This window comes from Calonectris borealis, chromosome 7, assembly GCF_964195595.1.
Source record: "Calonectris borealis chromosome 7, bCalBor7.hap1.2, whole genome shotgun sequence".
NCBI lineage: Eukaryota > Metazoa > Chordata > Aves > Procellariiformes > Procellariidae > Calonectris > Calonectris borealis.
The window spans coordinates 13,919,641-13,939,573 of NC_134318.1; the positions used below are offsets into that span (position 1 = coordinate 13,919,641).

Below are 19,933 nucleotides of genomic sequence, written 5' to 3' on the forward strand. Positions count from 1 at the left end.
TCCATTTTTCATGAGGTGTCAACATTGTTGACAGTTGGAGATTAATACATTACTTCACCCTGGGTCTATTGCAAAATGTGAAAATAACAGTGCGACACTTTCAAATATGACAATCAAAATCTGATTGGGAAAAAGGCTGGAGAAATCAAAACTTCCAGGAAAGCCTCAACAAGGATGTCATTAAATGAGTAAACAGTCTGTTAAGAGAGAACTTAATACTAACTTAAATGCATGCTAAATTATAAGTAGTAGTATTTCTAGGACGTCAGGAAAATGTGTGAGAAGAGAAAACAAAGAAAGTTATTGTGCTTTTCTTTTTTGTTCTGGAATGCTAGTCCAGCATTTTTATTTCATTTGATTGAGTGTAATTAAACATGAACTGTTTTTTGTTTGTTTTTTTTTAAATCAGAGGTCTACCTATCTGTATGTCTGTGTATGTGTTTACCTCCTGAAGTGCAAAGGGCAACTTCAGGAAAGGTGAAAGCGTAGCTGTGTTGGAGAAGGCCCCTACACTGTCAGCAAGGCAGTAGGTCTGCTTCCCCTGCCTTGCAAAGAACAGCGCTGCTCACACCAACCCAGGCTTGGCAGATGCTGACACCACCTTCCTCTTTTTCTCCCACTTGCTTCTAAGTGGTCCCTACCACAAGGGCAACTGGAGTCCCTTGCTGCATGCACGTAATATCATAGTACTGTAAGGTTTTTACCTGCATAGGTTTGTCATACCAACGATTGGCCCCGTTTTTATGGTAGCCTCCCCCATGTAGCAGTTGCAATGCCATGTTTGTATCATTGAGTTCCACCCCGCTTGGACTGTCCAGGCACACCAGGCATATGCACCGTTCAATCATGTCAAGAGAGTCGCGGTTAGTAGAGTCTGGGGATAAAAGAGTGAAATGTTCACATCCTCTTACTGTAGTTCAGCAGTGGGGAACCCTGCTGCCTTGGAGAGCATTGAAGATCCGACTCTGACTCTGCAATGAGCTGGTGTCTGCAGAGGTCTCTCAACAGCAGAACCTCTCAGTGCAAGGAAACATTCCACCAAGGCATTCATTCGTGTGTTAACTTTTGCAATATCTCTGTGTATCTTTCATATGATTCAATAATATCCACTTTCTTTTTCTGCCTTTCATTTCCTGAAGTAATTATATTACAAAATAGATCTATTTTACTCTTAAAACCAGCAATGCTTACTTATTTTATATCTAACAGTTACAGAGAGGGCAGGTGGAAAATAGAGAATTTCAGAGCTCATGCTGTTGCTGCAGTGCTGCAGTATTCAGCTCTGGAACAGCAGAGCCTATATTGGTTTTGTGCTGTTCTCCCATTAAAACCCTTTTCTGGACAAGAAACAGCAAGGCCCATGTTGGTTTTGTGTTCTTGTATTAAAACCCTCTTCTCTATCCTGTCGCTGGTCATTTCTTGTACTTTAGGTGGACTGGGTATATTGCCTACATCACATGAAGAAACATCTGTGGATGAGGTCGGGAGGTTTAGTTTTTGAACATGGTATTGCCAAAACCATGGGTTGCCACATTCTACTTCCCTCCTATCACTAGTGTACTGCTGAATAAAATGTGCTTTTTCTGGCTCTCTTTCTCTGTTTCTTTTCCCTATCCTGTCACTCTTGCTTCTAGAGGTGGACTACAAAGGCTATTTTTATGTTGTCCTCAGCGCTTTCCTCCTTATTTATGGTGTATTTATGCGGGGTTTTTCTCTAATTTTCTTTAACTCAGAAATATTATGAAGGTAAAGGTTTGTTTGCTTCTGAGGGCTGGTTTGAGGCATAGGAAATATTTAATTGTGAGCACTTAATACAGCTCTTAATTGAAAGGATAAAAGTGTGGAACCTATAACAAGAACTTGTTTTATTCAAAAGTATATAACATCATTAATTGCTGTTAAATGGTTGTTAACAAGATCAAAGGAAAAAGGGCTTTCAAACATCAACTTAAAATTCCTTCCATTCTTAACAGATCAGCTTTCATCTGCTGGTTTTGCTAGATTTTGGTGAAAATATTTGCATTTCAGAATGTTCTTAACTAAAGATATGAATTCTGATTGATCAAAACCTTGCAAGTCTGTGCTAAGTTCGACAAATCCATGCTCAATTCAGGAGGTGATTTTAGCTGAAAGAATGGAAAAAATATTTAAAATTAAACAATTCTGATTTGCATTTGAAATATGGAGCCATTTCAAAATGTGCATATGCAAATATGAAAAGTAGCTTGATCGCCTGAAAGAACAGCATTTTTCAAAGTAAGAAAAAAATGTAACTTCCCAAAATGAGTAACATAGGTTAGTGAGGAGCTAGAAAAAAACCAGATGCTTGTTATCATCCAGGTTCATTCTCCAGATGCTGTGTAGTAAAAAAGAGTACAATATGCAAGAAATGAAAAAGGTATCAAGAGAAGGAGAGTTGAGTGATAGCAGTGGCTGAGAAGGAACAGGGGGAGAGGTGGCCTCTTGCAGGTTATAGTGAGGTACTGTCTATTGCTGTCTGGCGGCTCTTGTGAGGGAGTGTGGCAGCCACGGGCCTGAGTGACAGGGGTGGCCAGCCTGACTTCTTGTAGGCTGCGTGGGGACCCGGTGGAGTGCATAGCGCCGTTGTCTTCCCTTGCCGACAGAAGCAGAGTCCTGGGGAAGGCACTTGGCATTCCTGCCAGCTCTACAAAGACTTGCGCCAGGAGATTGCAACTGATGGGGTATGCAGATAGGCTGAGCTTTCTGCCAGTGCCGCCCTACAACATGTGAAACACTGATGTCCCTATGAATTGTCTTCAAAAGCATTCAGAACTTTATAAGGGAGAAGACATGTCCCTGTCCTCTTGGCTGTAAAGCTCTTTTAGTATCCGACACTTGCAGGGCTGACCGTAATTGTGGTATTTATTCCATTGGTGGTCTGGGTACACCAACGCAAAGACTGAAAAGATCCTTGTGAATGGAAGTTGCCCCGTATACATCGGCTGCTGCTACTTGCGGATAGGCATCTTCAAGGAAAAACTGGTTGATAGTGATTTACAAACTGCTCATGGCTTGCTCGTAGAGCGTGTTCTGCTCTATGTTGTCTGATAGGTTTATATATATTTCAATGTGGTGCTGCCCACACATCTTTGACAGATATGAAGCCCTTATTCTGACATACAGCTTCAGCGTATCTTGAGTCTAGGTATTAGAGTAAATAAAATTAAGCTCTGCTAGAAACAGAAAAGTAGGGGAAAGGTGCCCTTACAGAAAGAAACAGACATGTCCAGAAAGCTGATGAAACACTGAAAAAATTATCATGTAAAGCAGGCAATGAACTGCACAAGAACTCATGAACCATGACTTCGGATGGAAAATAAGTATTTCCAGAAAGAGCTTAAACAGAGAAGTGTGAAAACAAGCCTAAAGCCCTGCAAGACATATCTTTTCCTTCTTTCTTTCTAATGCACACAATTGCATTGCATTGGCCAGTCAGCTTTTGGTTAGTTGGGGTTTTTGTTTTTTGTTTTAAAAAGGAAAATATGAGAAGACAATTCTGAATCAAATTCAGGTATAGTATGCATGGGACAGCAGCCCCTATAGCAGTAAGAATTCACTTCCTCTGCTTAGGGAAGTGAGTTAGTTCTGCAGCCTGAATGCAGTTAAAATACTGAATGTGTTTATAAATCAGTGATGGCTGGGTTTATTACAATTTATTTGAAATTTTCTCGCCTAGGAGACCTATCCTCTACTTGTGGGTCTACGCAGGCCCATGTATATATCTCCTTCATAACCTCTGCAGAGCACTGTATAGGTCTTCTCCATCCTGAAGCATCCTCTTTCCCTGCCTAGTACAGAACAGTTGTGGAGAGACCCCTTCCACCTCACACTGCTTCACTAGAGGCTTTTCTCTTCCTCTGTTAGTTATTGTTGCATGAACATTTCACCACAGATAAGAAAGAAAAAAGGGCTGTTAATAATAACGTATCGATGTGTAACAGCAATGCATTATACTATATAGAGGAGCTGTGCTAATACGAGTGGTCTAGGATGGGATTCCTGCTTAGATTAGAGAAGGCTCACATCATGGTGCTGTGATATTTGTTAGTGCAGAATCTGTTTTTTTCAGCTGCATAACTGAGTTGGTTTAATTCCTCATTAAAATGAATATTTCGGCAAATGCCAGGCTATCAGAAACACCACAGAGATGGTTCTGCTAGTTTTTGTTGATTTGTCTTTTTTTCTTTAGGATGAGGTAGGTTTACAAAGATTATTCTGCTGCAGATTTCAAGGTATTCACTGTTTTACTTAAAAGTGTGGCATGAAAATAAATGATTAGGTGTTTATCTCAGTTTTCATTAAAATAAGCAATCTTTTTTTCTCCTGCTTTAAAAAGAAAAGACAGGGAGGGGAGGGGAAAACCTGAAGATGAGACTGGTACCATGTAATAATGGCCAGGACTCTGTGTGTGTGTGTGTGTGTGTGTATCTATATAAAGTTATTATAAGCACAGATAAACTTAAATAAGAAAAGGGAAGACCTTCCTTGGGAGGGTAAACATATTTTGAAACTATTGGCAACTCCTGTATATTCCAGGGCATTAGTAAAACAGCAATATTTTCTGTAGCATTGCTGAACTGGGGATAAAGAAACGAGTTAACATTTTTTTTGGGGTGGGGGGAAGGGGGAAATGAATACCTAAGTTACCTAAAATGGCAAAAAGAAGGCATTTACATCACTTAGCTTCAGGGTAAAATATATAAAGTGTGAAGTGATAGAGGTGACTAATCCCACCCTTTATTTTCATCTGTTTCAAAGTCAGGCATTTGAGTCCAGAATCCAAGACAGCTAAATGCTGCCTGTTGTTGGAAGAAAGACATGCCCAGATAATAACTGGTGTCACCTTTCCTAGATACTTAAGATTTGGGTGAATCAGCCCTGGTACTTTCTATTTTTCTCCATTGACTAGAGAGTACACAGCTAGATTCAATAGGTGTTTAACTTGTAGATGCCTTTGTTAGATGAGCTGAAAAATGTCTAATAGTTGCCAAAAGCTAAGAGGATACATCATTCCTATTGGTACAAAATGGATATGAAGAAAGAGACAAATCACAAAATCTGATGTAATGTAATTTATGTGATGAAAAACAGAGCATGGAGTGAGAGCTATTTACATGGTGTAACACTTAAACATACACAGCCAAAGGGTCAAACCGTATCTGCTGCTTCCCTGGTAACCACACATCTGAATACTTACAGGTATTGAGTTTCCTCCTGCTAGAAAAATTCAGCAGTGAGGTTGCGCATTCAGTCCTGAATTTGCTGTAATGTTCACTCCCAGCAAGGAAAGGCAATGATGGTGAGGAGGAAGAGGAGGAAGATGATGAAGAAGAGAAAGCTGGGATTGCTGCTGCTAACCTTTCATAAGGATCGTCCTGGCCTCTGCCCACTCTGTTCTTCCATCTGTTGTCAGCAGGCCAATTGGAGGCAGCATTTCCTCTTCATTCTCTGCCATTTTGGCTATCTTTCTTAACTGAGTGAAAAGATCTCCCTCACTGAGACGACGGAAATTAATGACAACATCCAAAACAAAAAACTGCAAAAAAATGACAGAAGTCAGAAGAACAGTCACAGGTGGGTTGGACCCTTCCTGGTCCAACATTTTGCTTTTGTCTGGGTGGGTATTGAGATGCTCAAGTCCTGCCTGGAGAGCCAGGCCTGCAGGCAATGGAGCACAAAAACACTGGGGGGCCCAGGGTTCACCCTCCTGTGTTTTCACACCAGTGTAATGCCAGTTGCTATAGGGGACTTATATTGTCTGTTGGGCTCAAATAAAACATACGTTATTTGAATAAGCTTAAAAAACCCCAAAGAGATAAAATCAGGAAGTATGTAAATAATTTCCATGGTATTACTTGTTTAAAAATAACCTAGAGAATCTAGAGATAGAGTTCAGGCGAAGAACAGGACTTCCTGGAAAAGGGATCACTGGGATCTACCCCCACATTCCAAGGGGGCCTGCAGGCATGGCTCCAATACTACAAATAGTCAAGCTGGACTATAAGGTACTCCGCGCAGCCAACGTACTTTGCCTCTCGACGGCATTTATTGGTTGGGTCAGATTCACTCTGATGCCTGTACCTGTGCTAACTTCTTCAGGCATAGCTTAGACCCCTCTATGTGGAATGGTGGTATATATGCCATGCGTTGTGTGCCAATATTTGACTGTCAAGAGAAAAGCATTTCCAGCAAATGCACTCTAATAAGATTTTTTTTCTCTGTGGTTTCATCTCTGTTTAATAAACATTTTTGTTTGAATGAGAAAGCAAATGAATTTGCCACATTCCTCTCTTTTGCATCACTGTACATGGAACATAATGTGGGCTAAGGACGAAAATGCTGCAGAAGCATCTTTTGGAAATATTGACAGCGAATGCTTGGTAAGAAGTGAGCTCATACGTATCACACTAATTGTGTTTCTGAACAGTGATTAGATTAGGCTTTTCTTGAGTGAATTTAAGCAAACGAAGAAATGTAGAAAGGTACAAAAAAAGAACACTCATTTACCTGATTGTTACAAGCAACAATGATGTGCTCTGGTTCTGGCATTACACTGCTTTTCTGGGCCACGAGGGTATCTTTGGTGTGTCCTGGAAGACGATAGGAAGAAAAGAGTCCATAGTATTGCTTCATACACAGAGGATGACCAGACAGCTGTCCACGAGCAAAATCAACAGGTAAAGCATGGCTGGAGAGAGAGAAGGAGAAAAACAAAGCCAGAGGAAAAGAGGGGAGAGAGGGGAGAGAGAGACAGAAAGGAAAAGAAATCTAATCTGTCCTTTGTTCTGTTACAATTAGATCAGGTATAACACAAATTGAATAATAAAATGAGATTACAGTATAAGGGAAATAGATGAATTCCCACACCAAAGTTAAATACATCATTCCTGGCAGCTTCATGCATATTCATTAAGCAATTGCATTATCATCTAGTGGAAATGGAAAGAATAGCAGGTCACAAGCAGCTTTGCAATGTGCGTGGGAAGCCTGCCTAGATGGGACCCCAGAAACTTGCCAGGATGGAAGTCAGCAGAACAGCTGGAAAAGACATAGCACCTTGAAAAAAAGTACTGATGACATTCACTGCAAATCACAGAGTGGCCCTGTACTGTGCAGAGGGGTTAGAGAGCGTGTGTGAGGGCCTTGCCTGATGAACAGGAATGACTGGGGCAATACAGAGGGTATTTCTGTTTTCCACAGAGCCTCGCTTATGTGCTAATCCTTACTTAGACCTATGGGGCAGTAAGTGCTGAAAACCTATTCCCTTTTTATTGGAAAGCATGTGAAAACACCACCTCCTAAAAGGCTTTTTTAGTGGCCAGAAAAAAAAAGAAGTTATCACAATTATGATTATGGATTGTAAAAGATCCCACTGACACTGCAGCAGGAAATGATGGTGCTGTCGCTCGGGAGAGGCTGCAGAGACCACAGGAGGAAGAAGGTCCTGTGGTGCAAAGGTTTTCCCTCAGCAAAAGAGGACTAAGCTTCCAGCCTGCCAGAGAGGGGCAGGGGCAAAGAAGCACATGAGGGTTACATCAGTCATACAGCTGATATGGGGTAACGTTTTATGCTAGTTTGTCTTGTTTAACTGTCTCTTTAGAACTGTTGCAGTTCTAAACCAGGGATATTCGCTTTAGTTCCTGGCTCTGAAACTCTCTGTATCACTCATTTCCCTGTACAGGTGGTTAATTCTTTTTGTTCCTTATCAGCAAAACAGGGTTGTTAGTGGTGTTCTCCCACATTTTGCATAATGCAGAAATCCTCTTATATTTAACAGAGTTTTAAACAGCATCTATTGTGATCGAAAATAGTGGAATAGCATGGTAGATAAGACAATCTGTAATTATAGCAGTGAAGAAAGGGGTTATTAATTCTTACTGATGACACCACAAAATCTTGTACTGATTTAGGAGATGTCTGTGTAAGATCTTATAACTCTTTTATGTGAGCAAGTTAGACTTTGTTTGAAATATTTAGTCCTGGCAACTGCATGGAATATCTGCACAGTTAAAACTAAACGCCTAGGTTTGGGCTGGAATATTGTGCATCTGCATATGGGATGATCCAAGAGAAGCTAGCAGTACACTCGCTGGTAGAAGTCCTTAGCATCAACAAGGAACTGAAAATGTTACAATTATGGTGTCCTCATAATTATACAGGAGGGGCGATAAACAAACAGTAATAACAATATGAGGACACAGTAGTGAGGATTTAAATAATTATTGATTTAAGGCAAGCAAATCTGATCACAGGAGTCTTTGGATCTAGAGTAGGGAGGTCAAAATAATAAGAATTTAGATTATCCTTTGTTTGAGCAACGTGGTTTCTTTATCTCATCTCAGATGCTGTCATATAAAGATGCAACGAACTACATTAGTATGCAATAGTACTTCACAGCACGTCAGTGCTGGTGTATGCAGTTGCATGGCATATCTTGGACAAAAGCACGTATTCTTAAATAAGTACTTCTTTTATACTTTCTGAGTAGCTGTCAGACTTTTGAAGTGAAAAATCAAACAGCCCCTTCCTCTTTCTTTTACCTAATTCTTAGATGATAGGGACTTTGTTGTTTGAATATGGACTTTGCCTTCCTCATCCAAATAAGTGTTGGTTAAAGCGTATCACATAGGCCTCTTGTATTTCCAGATAGAAAAATGACCCCTTCCCTACTATGGCATGGTGTCTGTTGTGCTTGGCTCTCCACTGTTTCTATTCTTCAGGGAGCAGTGATTTCAGCAGTAAACTTGGAATATACTAGGTGAGGTTAAGAAGTGCTATGTAAAATGCTGTTAGGAGCTACCTCATACATGACTTAAAGAATCATGGATTTTCTCTGTGTTTATAAACTGAAAATAACACTGGCATAAGTAACTTCTTATTTTTAGTAGCCACTGAACCAGCCTGTCTGTGGTGAGACTTCCTTCTCCTGGTGGGATGTGTTATTTCTTTTTTGGGGGGAGGGAGGCGGGGGGACTGCTGTTCTAGATGGAGGGTGCAGTACGTGGAGAGGGCGCAGCACCCTGGCAGGTGTCCAGTGCTGGGGAAGGTGTGCAGGCTGTGTAACCGCAGTGCTGCCGCTCTTTGGGTCTGGGGAGCACAGACTTCCTGGTGTGTTCTCGATAGCTCTGTTAGGCTGGTTGTGTGTGTCCTTTGGGCTGCACTGCACGTGGTAGAGTGATGACTACCAGGCAACAAAAAGGATCCTTCTCCAACCTGTTAGATTGCAGTAATAAAGCAGAAAGCGCATAAAAAAATGCTGAAGCGCTTGCCCTGAAGCATGCTGGAGCCCCAGCCCTTCCAAATGGTGGAGAGGTGCAATGCAGCCTGACTTTGGGCATGTTAGAGCACCCTTGAATCAGAAGCCCTGCGGATACTCAAGCAGCAGCTCCCCTTCCAAGCTACTTACGTGTCCAGTAAAGCTTTATAGTCTTGCACTCCTGAAATGAGATTGGCAGCAAACCTGCAAGTAGCAGATAGAAGTGACATCAGTTTTTTGTCATTCAGCAACACTGGGCTGTTTCTGAGAGACAGAGGAGAGCCTGAATGATTGATGACACAGCATAAGGAGAGAAAGTCTTCTGGCTTGGCAAGAAAAGCCCCCCGCCCCCACCCAAACCCTAAATTAATTAATGTCAAGAGAAATATGAAATCCTAGAGATGGTCCCTTCGAACGGTTAAACAGACTACCACAGGAGGAAGCCTGAAAGCATTTATTTAGAGAATGGGAGCAGAGGCTGAATATTTAATAGAATCCTTAACATGGGTTTCCATATCAATACTCATAAGCTGTCCAATCTATTAGAGTACTTCCTGTCCTAAGCAGATACTCTTTCTGCAGAGCTGTGGACAGGTGTATTATTTCCTGACAGTGCCCATTTGCACTGTGTCTGAATGGGAGGCTCTGAGAAAAATATTTCCTTGTTAAAGCACGTGCATTAGAAAATGCAAAGTGGGCGTTTTTCGAAAGCTGTGTGCACAATAAATTCAGTTAGTAATGAATGGAAGCATTTATAGCTATGTTTAAAGTAAAGTAAAAAGATACATTGGCTGTCTATGCAAAATGTTAAAATAACACATATCGGCTTCAAGGTTCTGGCTGTTTTATAACAGCATAAATTCACATGCAGTTAATTCTTTCAGTAATGAGCAGCAAGAGAGTGCTAAAAGCAAAAAGGAAAATTGCACTATATGAAGGTAGATTTGATCTGGTTTACTATTTTAAAAGGAGAAAATGTTTTGGCAAAGGGTTTTAAGGGTGTCTGGAGAGGTATATTCTGTGCTTGGCTACTTGCTTACCTTTTCACTTTTCAAATTATTGTAATTGCCCACAACAGCTCAAAGGAGAAAGGTCAGTGCAAGGCTGGGAAGGATGGGCCTGAAGGAAGCAGTGTTCTTGGGGAGGAATGATTTCTGAATTCTTATTCTTAGACCGCCTGTGTTTCTGGTGCCCTGACCTGAGAGGGACAATTTAATGACAGCGTGGCCTTTTCAGTTTGTAGGGTGGCTATGAGTCATAGTGATGGCATGTTTTCCTTTAAACAATATGTCAGAAATTAGTATTTCTTTTTTCCATTGCAAAATGGTTTACTTTAATTATACAATGAAAAGCTTTGCAAATATTCCTTTAAAAAATTATAAATGCCATGGCATTTTTTTCATGCAATAAATGTAATAGTAATGACACTTTCATTTCTGAATATCAGTATGAGTAACCCCAGAAACACTGCCCTCAGTCAGCAGGCCTAGTAGGAAATCATTTAATAGTTACAGCCCTTATTTTTTAATGAAAGTTGATTGTCTTTTTGCAAAAGCAGTACATTTAAAATATCCTTTCATTTAGCAAAAGCGGCAAAGTCGTAGTACATTACCTCAGCTGGTCATTTACATCCTTGAAATACTGACGAGCAAAGATAATTGCTGGGCTGGAATTGACTGGAAGAGCTAGCCGGTTGTTGAGGTACATGTCATCCAGCCAGTAGTTAAACACCTAAGGGAAGAGGACATGCAATCTTAAAGCTAAGAACAACACGTGGAAAGGCAGTCTGGGGGTGAGGGGAGAGCGCTTGGTGCTCCTGGTGTCAGGCATGGGCTCTGATTAATGGAGCTGCTGAACATTTTCAGTCTGGGCTCTGTGACCTCAGCTCAGCTGAAATCAGCCGCAATTCCATAATCCTATTTTTCAATCAATGGCAATTTACAGTGTGTTCCATTAAAAAGTAAACAAGCCCCATTGTGATGGTTTGGGTATTTTGTTGTTTGCTTCTCTCTACAACAAAAAAATGTTTGAGTACAATATGCTAACTGCTGACTCTTGAATAGTGACTGGGATATAGTTAAGAGGCAGACAGAATTTCACTAGCAATGGCTTTCCTCAGGGGGCTTCAAATATTTGTCAATGATGCCAAGATGCTCTGTTGTTAGCCATCAGATACTGTCCTGTAGCAAGACAGAGTGGGAAAAGAATTTCCCGAGCCTAACGGTTTGGTCCTGTAGATACTGGCAAGTGGATAGGGCCCCTGGAGAATCCCCTCTGTGTCCACTGACACAAATGCAGATTACTGATGCTTGACTCAGACAGACACATATATTAGATTTCTAACCATTTTTATTGAAAACACTGATGTACAGTAACCGCATTCCTTTATGTATTCCTTTATGTCTGAGCAGAGTTTGAAGAATCATTATTTGGAAAATGGAGGCTTTCATAAAAAGATCAAATGATCTTTCTGAGTTTAGTGGGCATGCTTTGCATATAGTAACTATAAACAACAATGAAATTATGCAAAAATAATTATGAATGCATGCATCAGTTGAAAAAGCTTTCCTCTGAGATATTTCATTGCTGTTAGAACAGATGCTTCCCCCACAGTCTCTGGAGTCTTCAGGAGAACAGGCTAGAGCTGTACTCCTGGCAAGTTAAATTCCAAATAAAAACATTTCTAGTTTATCTTAAGACTCAGGTATTTAATTTTCATAACCAGTATTTAAAGCTGAGACATTTCAGAAAATGCTTATACATCCTTCCTGTGTAATTTTCATGCTGTAAGTGGTTAAATGAACAGTTGTCTCCTGCAACACTATTAGTTATCTAGAACACTATTTAAGCAATAGTTAATTTAGCCACCAAAACCATGAAGTTCTGTGATCAGAATAACAAAATGAGATTGGGCGGCATTTAGTGGAGCCCTCAGACTGTGGCAACAAGTAGTTCAGAAATTAAGCACTGCATTTAAAATAAGAGCACTGCCTGTACTGTAGCCTTTTTTTTCTGACTATAGCAGCAATTTGATGGAGTTTTCTTGCGGGTCACACTACTGAAAAGTTAAGAGAGAACCACACTTCACTGACATCAGTAGCAAGCCTGCAGGATTTCACTGAATCCATGAAACCATTCAGTGTCTCTTTTCCTTGCTGGGATGGAAGGACTTCAATAAAATCAGTGTTTCTATTTTTCAGCTGCCATATTCTAACATGGTTAATGCAGGCAGGATGAACTGTAACTTTGTGGAATGATAAAATCAATTTTATCTACGGCTTATTTAATTTTCCTGTATATATATATACATGTATACACATATATTCGGCAAAGTAAATACTTCAGGGTAACTACATTGGTATGGTGTGACAATGAATGGCAAATAATAGTTTAATTTAAAAAGAGTAATTCCTATCCTAAAGTATTCCATTCCAGAATAATTTGACTGATGTAGCTTTGGCTAGATGGGTATGCAAGGCACTTTTTATAGGCCTATTAGAAAGCATTTTTCATTTTAATAAAAACTCTAAATCCTGTTATTAAAGGGAAAGGAAGAAATTACATCCAAAAAGGATGTAATATAGTGCTTCCTACAGGTAGAGCTGACACCTGCGTGCATGAATTCCTTCATTTATATCAACAAACTGTTGATCTGAAAACATACTAATGACATGGATTTTGACATTGTTTAAAAATTCTAGCCTAATATGTCTGAAATATTCATTCCCATGTCAGATGTGACCCCCGTTTACATTGACCCACTGAAAGAAAGCACATACAGAACATCACAAAGAGTTTGTAGATGAGCATCATCCAACACAGCAATTATTTTTCTTATCTGCATTTGCTTACCCAGTTCGTTGTCTTTTCCCTTCTTTCCTCGAGGATTTGCTGCAAGGATTCCCCCAGGCCTCCTGCAATTCCAAACTGCTCCACGATGACCTTGGTCTTTCTAAATTGCTCCTCTGGCACCAAGTGTTTCATACACTGTAGGTACATGCGTAAGGTCTGTTGCAGTGGTGGGACTGGAAGTTTTGGCACTGCCTAATCATAAAAAAAAGAGATTAGCAAGTTGTTCTACTTGTTCCCAAACTGTCCTCTTTTTTTTTTTTCTTCTTTTTTTTTTCCTCTGTTGCTGATTAATATATTGCATCCCTTTTTTAATCCATTTATTCTGTTTTAGCAGTTGAGATGTCTGATTACTGCAAATGTAATTGTGTGACTTCAGTGGAGTTTCATTAGGTCTTGAAGTGCCTGGATTTTAGGAGATAGTATGCAGTTGTATGCAATACTGAAGCAGCAGTACCTCTCCAGTAGCTCTATTTGTAGGCCTTTGGCCAATGAAGATTTCAAATGGATAGCCCAGGAAACTAGTGAAAAACAGGAGAATATTCCGTGGTAAAAATTCTAGAAATCCTAGGACAAACAGGCAAATAGGCATGATGCAAGCATACAGTCTAAGCTAGACTCTAGGAAATCTTCAAATACATTACAGCATAATAAAATAATGCATTAAAAATAATGCTTAAGAGAAGGTATTTCATTAGTAAAGAAGTGCATTTAGCTTGTGATCAGTAAAACCGAGGGTTAATACTTGTCTGATTGGTAATGTGACTGGTTATAAAATTCCAGAAATAGAAAACGTGCAGGTGTACCTGCTTATTAGCACTGACTACATACAATCCTCGATAAACCTGTGTTTTACCCTGCCAAACCTCTGCTGTTGGCCAGTCTGGAACCCTCCTAGAAGGCTTGGTAAAACATTTCTGTTTATACTTGCTTTATCCTTATCCTGTTTGGAGCAGGAAACAAATAGTATCTGGGAAGAAACCAATCTCATGCTGTCCGTGCAATTAAGCTTCCTTTGTTTTTTAATGTAGAATTAACCAAGTGAAGCGTAATTAGTCATTTAAAAGCCAGAGGAATTATGGGGGCAGTGGGAAAATCAAGCAAGGAGGTAATCCATGAAAAACTCGGAAATCGCAAGAGGCTATGATGCTCTAAGCATGGTTCCTCAGGGAGGTGGACGTGTCTCCCAGTTGAGAAACAGTCATGTAATTCAGCTGTGCTTGTCCATTAGCAGTTAGCGTAGACCATAATCTTTTGGAGGGTTTATTTCTCTAATTTGATTTTTGCCTGTCTCCTAAAGCAGGTAAAGTTCAGATTTTTTTACTAGCTCTTGATGTAATAGACATTCATTTTCACAGGATCGCAGGACCATAGCGTGATTTCGGTTGGAAGAGATGTCTGGCAGTCACCTAGTCCCACCTGCTGCTCAGAGCAAGGCTAGCTGCAAACTCCTTTGCTAGTGCATGCAGGGAGGGAGGGGGTGGAGGAAGTGCTCTGAACAGAAGGCAGGGAGTGGGTGTCCTCTGAGCTCAAATACCAGCTCTGCCTTTTGACATCCACAGAAAAGTCAGTGCTGCATTATGTTTCCCTATCTAGAAATGGAAGATTTCAGATACTCATAGAAAGTGTTACAGAATTACCTGTTATTAATGGAAATTAAAATCCAATTTAGCCTGTAATGCAGGATCTCTTCTGGATCTCAGAAATGAAAGAATGGTAATTCTACAGTTTCAAGCTATGTTTAGTCAGGGCATATCTCTTCTGTCATTGATTTCTTGGTCAGTGGAAATAGATGTGCCAAATAGTATTTCTTTTTGATACCTGGCTTTGGCCCTGTCTTTCTGAGTAAGGTTCCTGTACAGTTCATGACTCTGCTTAGGAAAAAAGCTTTAAACCTTAAAGCTTTAGGGGTTGACTACTTATAGGCATATGCATCCGGCATCTTTTAAACCAGCTTGAAAATGAATCATCTGTGATAGTTTGATAGTGCTGTACTACTAAGAAATAATTATATGCCATCTCTGACTGTGTAGTAATGCATCTACTGTTGTGTTATAATATTTCACTTACTGGAATTCTTCACAGGATGTTGGGAGGAAGAGTGTATTTGGATATGAGAAGCACTAACATTAGATCGAAGTTCCTGATTATAAACTCCTGCAGGATAACTAGTGTTCCTTGAAATGAAGAAATCAGCTCTGGAACAGAGCTTGGTTTACAATTATTATATTAATTTACATTAGTTTACAGCATTAAAAGCTGTTAAGTCATTTATCTTCAACATTTTTTTTCTTTTTTTTTTTTCTTTTTGTTCTCCCAGAAATAGTCACTTACTGTCTCATCTTTACTGCAAGTATCTTTCTCTTTCTTCTGCATGTTTTTTTCTAGGACAGGCATTCCTGCATTTCTTTTGATATCTTTTGTTGAGGACAGAAATTGAAGCCACTTGGGGGCACTTATGGAGCTTCACGCCTCAGTTCTGGAAATAGAAAAGATTTAAAGTCCAGTCAGTACCCATTATTTATAACCAAAATGTACATGGGGAGTATTCCCTGCGCAAGCATATACAGAATGTAAAACTGAAGAGAAATAGAAGTCCAACATTCAAAAGTAGCTGAACTGAGCCCTGTGGAGATTGCTCTGACATTCTCTTTGTTTCATTTCGCTATAAATTTCTTTATCCAGAACTATCTGATGCACATAAATGGTCTCTTCTCAGCATGGTTTATTTTGTCACTCTAATTTACTTCGCAATGCATTGTGCCGTGATCTGCACGCTTTGTATTACTGTTATATGTTAGCTGGAGGAAAGAGTTGACTTTTCTTTGAATGTGCTTATGTCGACACAGGCAGTTTTCTATCTAAGGATCTTATATGTCCTCCCTTTACCATTTTATATGAAAGCACCACAGTCTTTAAATGTATTTGTCATTGCACGGTTCCACGGACACAATGATGTGCTGTCATCTCTGCATTAAAGACGTGGAAGCTATGGAAAGGAACTTGATGGAGATGTGCCTTTGATTCCTGCAGGCTAGAAGCTCGCAGGGTGCCAGTGCTTTGGGGCATAGCTCTGGGCTGGGGGACCCCACGAGCGTGCGTAGGCTGGCAGGCTGGCTGTGGGAGGTCTGGGTGGGGTGGCATACACTGCATTTGAGCCACTTTGCACAGCCGTCTTTCCAAATAGCATATACCTATCCAGGGAGATGGCTTAACCTGCCAAAAGTCACAGAAGTCATCTGCGACAGAGCAAATACTTCCACTTGTGTCTCTCTGGTATTGTGCTTATCCTGGTTTTCACTTCTAAAGATGCCTCTTACTCCTTTTCTGTACAAGAATAAGGTATATGGCACACGTATTTCTTGCGATATAACAGTGCCCACGTCAAGCAGTTGTCCTTCAATTACGGTGGTACAGCTAAAGCAGAGTAAGTTCTATGTGTTCAGTCAGGTCTTGACAGATCATAGTTTTGGGGGTTTTTTTTAATTACTTTGCACTGTGTGTATGCAAAATAGAAAAGACAACATGTGTTGACTAAGTAAAAAAGAACATCATATCTCCTTTCTGAAACCCTTGGGACTATACATTCAGGGCACTTGAATTATTTCTACAACAGCTTTTAAGAACAATTTGGATAAAAACCTACAGTGTCTGAAAGTGAAATTAAGAGTTTTGTTTAGCAATGGGCAGGAATGGCTGTGCATTACTCCTCTCCTGAGGAACTGGCTTGGCTATTCCAGCCTTCCGGCTTCAGCATGGCTCTGCCAATGTGTATGTGGTCACCTTGTGTTGATCCGGTCCTCTCCCTGTCCTGCACCGGCTGCCAGTGGGGCCATGTGCTGTGAAGTGGGTTGTGTAAGGTTGAGGGATGCCCCTGGGGCCCTGCAATAGGCCACATAGCAAACTCGTGTTGATCTGTCATCTGCTCACGATTTCAACCCAGGTGAGAGACGATGTCCCTCACAGAAAGGCCACATTAACCCGCTGCGCTGCTCTGCTCCCTCTCGTGTGCTACGCAGGTCTCATCACTTAGCTGTGCACTCTACTCCTAGCAACACAGGTTCAAAGCACTTCAAATAACGGACACATCCTGTAACTCTTGGAAGACTGTAGCTTGCCCAGTTGTTTAGTGGCTGGCCTCAGCTCCCCGCCTGTGTTCAAATACAATGCAGCCATTTTGTCTTCGGAGCCCCTAAAACTGTATTCCCCTAAAAGAAAAATCCTGCTGGTATTCTTCTCACTGGGACTTTTGTTCTTTCTTTCCTTACAATTTTGTCAAACTGCAATATGGAGTCATACTGACTACAAGCCCGTACTGGCTCTGTGTCTGTGGGAAATGCTACTAATAATAGACTCACATATCTGTAAAATCAGCGTGATAAAGAGTTTGGGGGTGGTAGCCTGAACTGTACTTTTCTCTGTCATGGGGATGAACTGAGGCTTTGTCTCTGGTTCAAGCGCTGACAGCTTAGCATCACACCCAATCCTGTATTTGCTTAATACAGGACAAGGAAACTGACACAAGAGAAAATCCTGCAGAAATTTAAGATGACTTCAAAGTTACTCACTGGAATGGCTGTGAGGTGCATTGTCAAAGTTATTAGGCAAAAAAAATTAATCCTAGCTGTTTTTATTTACAGCTGGCTTAGCTGGAGGCCCGGGTGAGCGGCTTGGCAGGGTGGCTGTGAGTCACGGCAGGCTGGGGAGCTGCGTGGCCTTCCCCACAGCTCAAAGCAGCAGCTCAAATCCACAACAAAAGGCACTGATCTCTCCGTTAGCAGATAGCAGAGGAGGACTAAAATAAGCCCATGTGCTTATACTTGGGTTCTCCGTACATTGTGGACTCGGGGGGCAGCTTGCAGTATATAATGTTGTTGGGGCATTATGCTCAGCCCCCATGTATTCATCCTCGCTCTCAGTATTATCAGGAAGATAAGCTTAAAGTTCTCAGGAATCTATGCTAAAAGTTAAGAGGAATGTATGCGTTATTGGGAATACATGCATGAACTGCTGCGGTCGTTGACATTACAAGAGGAGCCAGGAGCCACCCTGTCGCCTGCCTCAGCTCCCCGCGGGCCGCAACAGCGGCGGGGCCCCGTCGGGGCGCGCTCACGCTCCGCCGGAGGCTGCCGGCGCGTCCCGAGACCTTCCACACCTCAGCCCCGGGGGAGCCCCTTCCCTCCCGGACCGTCCGTCGCGGCGGGACCGCGGGCAGCGGCAGTGGGGCGGCCCCGTGGGAGCCGCCGGTGCAGCGGAGTTTGGCGAGGGGAGCCCTCTCGGCTCCGCGCCGCGGGACCCGCCGCCCCCGCTCCCCCGCTCCCGGGCCCGTGGCTTTCCCGCCCCGGCACTTGCAGCCGTGCCGTCGGAGGCGCGGGGTGCGCAGCCCGCCCGCCCGTACCTGCTCGTCGGGGCGCTCCGGAGCGGCTCCCGGGCGGGCTCCGCGCGTCGCGGCGGCTCTGTCCAAGGTACCGCCGCCTCCGCCGCGGCCAGGTCCCCTCTGGGCGGGGGCGTGCGGAGCGCGGCTCGTCCCTGCCGCCGCCTGGCTCCTCCCCGCCCGGCGCCGCCCGGCCCGGCCCGGCCCGGCCCGGCCCTGCCCGCCCCTCCCGCTGTGCGCAACATGCGCTGCCGCCCTCCCTCCGCGCCCGGGCCGCGCCGCTCTTGTTCTGCCCCTTCTGCGGGCTGTGCCTGGCGGAGGCACCGGCGGCGGCTCGCCCCGTGCTGGCTGCGTCCCGGGAGGGCGGGCGGGAGGAGCCGGGCTCGCCCGCGCCCTTACCGCCGTCGTGGTCAGCCGAGAGGCTGGCCGGCGGCGGCGGCGGCAAGGGGAGCCCCTGAGGGTTACAGCTCTCGGTGACCCGCGTTGCCGCGGGGATTGTCGCCAGCGTCGAGCAGTGTTGCCGTGGGGGATCTGCGGCTCCTGGAAGCTCCGTGGCCGAACAGGGCGGCCGGCGCTGCCAGCGGGCTGCCGGCATCGCGGCCGGGAGGGGCGGCAGCCCCCGACGGGGCGGCAGCGGTTCCGGGACGTGCCCGGGCTCTGCGGGAGCTGCCCTGGGGCCGGGACCGTGCCGGGGCGCGAGCGGGGGCGGCCGCGGGGCGGCGGGCCGGAAGAGGCGCCGCTGCTGCCGCTTACCGCAAAGAGGGGGCTGCGGTTTAGGGAAGCGGGGCTCGGCTCCTACCGCGGTGGCCGTTGCTTTTCCGCCGAACCCGCCGTGCCAAAGCACCGTCGCCGTGTTTCCATGAGTTTTGCGCCTCGTGAGCCGCGACCCGGCCGCCCCGGCAGGAGCTGCGGCGCGGCGGGGCCGCGCGTTCCGCGCAGCTCAGCGGAACCGACGAGCGGTTTCTCCGGCGCCCAGCCCCGCAGGGACAGGGGAAGCCCTTTAATAGTGGCTGTGGCCGTTTATATGATTTTTTTCCCCTCTTGAGATTATAAGTTATTTATTTTGTTTCCTAATGAGCTAGGAATTTAAATAAACGATTTTATTTTATATCAAGGTAAATTTACAGGGCAAAATATGCACTCTGGTTCCATTCTGGTTGGATCGAAGGTTTCGGCTTTTTGCAAAGGTTTGAATGAAGCACTTCACCCATCTTTTGTTTTGTTTAATCCCTGTCGACTACACTGAAGCGGGCACGTTGCAATTGGGGCAGCATTCAGCACTAAGAAAGGCGTTTTCCAGCGTTGTGTCTCTAACTGCTGGAAATGTAATTTTTGGAATATTCGAAAATTGAAATTCATAATTGTGAGCATTAAAATTAAATTCACGTGAGAATACGAGGAGCTGTTTTTATGCAATCAATAGCATGTTTGCA

General features: G+C 43.2%; 1 protein-coding gene across 1 annotated transcript in view; it reads right to left on the reverse strand.

Moving 5' to 3' along the window:
- The window catches only part of CHAT (choline O-acetyltransferase), a 30,568-nt gene extending 14,834 nt beyond the window's left edge, over window positions 1-15,734 (reverse strand). Inside the window, exons 1-7 of the mRNA XM_075155425.1 lie at window positions 15,461-15,734; window positions 13,130-13,321; window positions 10,890-11,008; window positions 9,428-9,481; window positions 6,529-6,709; window positions 5,380-5,557; window positions 705-874 (exon numbers count right to left, since the gene is read on the reverse strand). Of these exons, the coding sequence (XP_075011526.1) occupies window positions 705-874; window positions 5,380-5,557; window positions 6,529-6,709; window positions 9,428-9,481; window positions 10,890-11,008; window positions 13,130-13,321; window positions 15,461-15,523 (957 nt within the window). The 5' untranslated portion in view covers window positions 15,524-15,734. The remainder of the gene's footprint in view (window positions 1-704; window positions 875-5,379; window positions 5,558-6,528; window positions 6,710-9,427; window positions 9,482-10,889; window positions 11,009-13,129; window positions 13,322-15,460) is intronic.
- Between the last annotated feature and the right edge of the window lie 4,199 nt (window positions 15,735-19,933).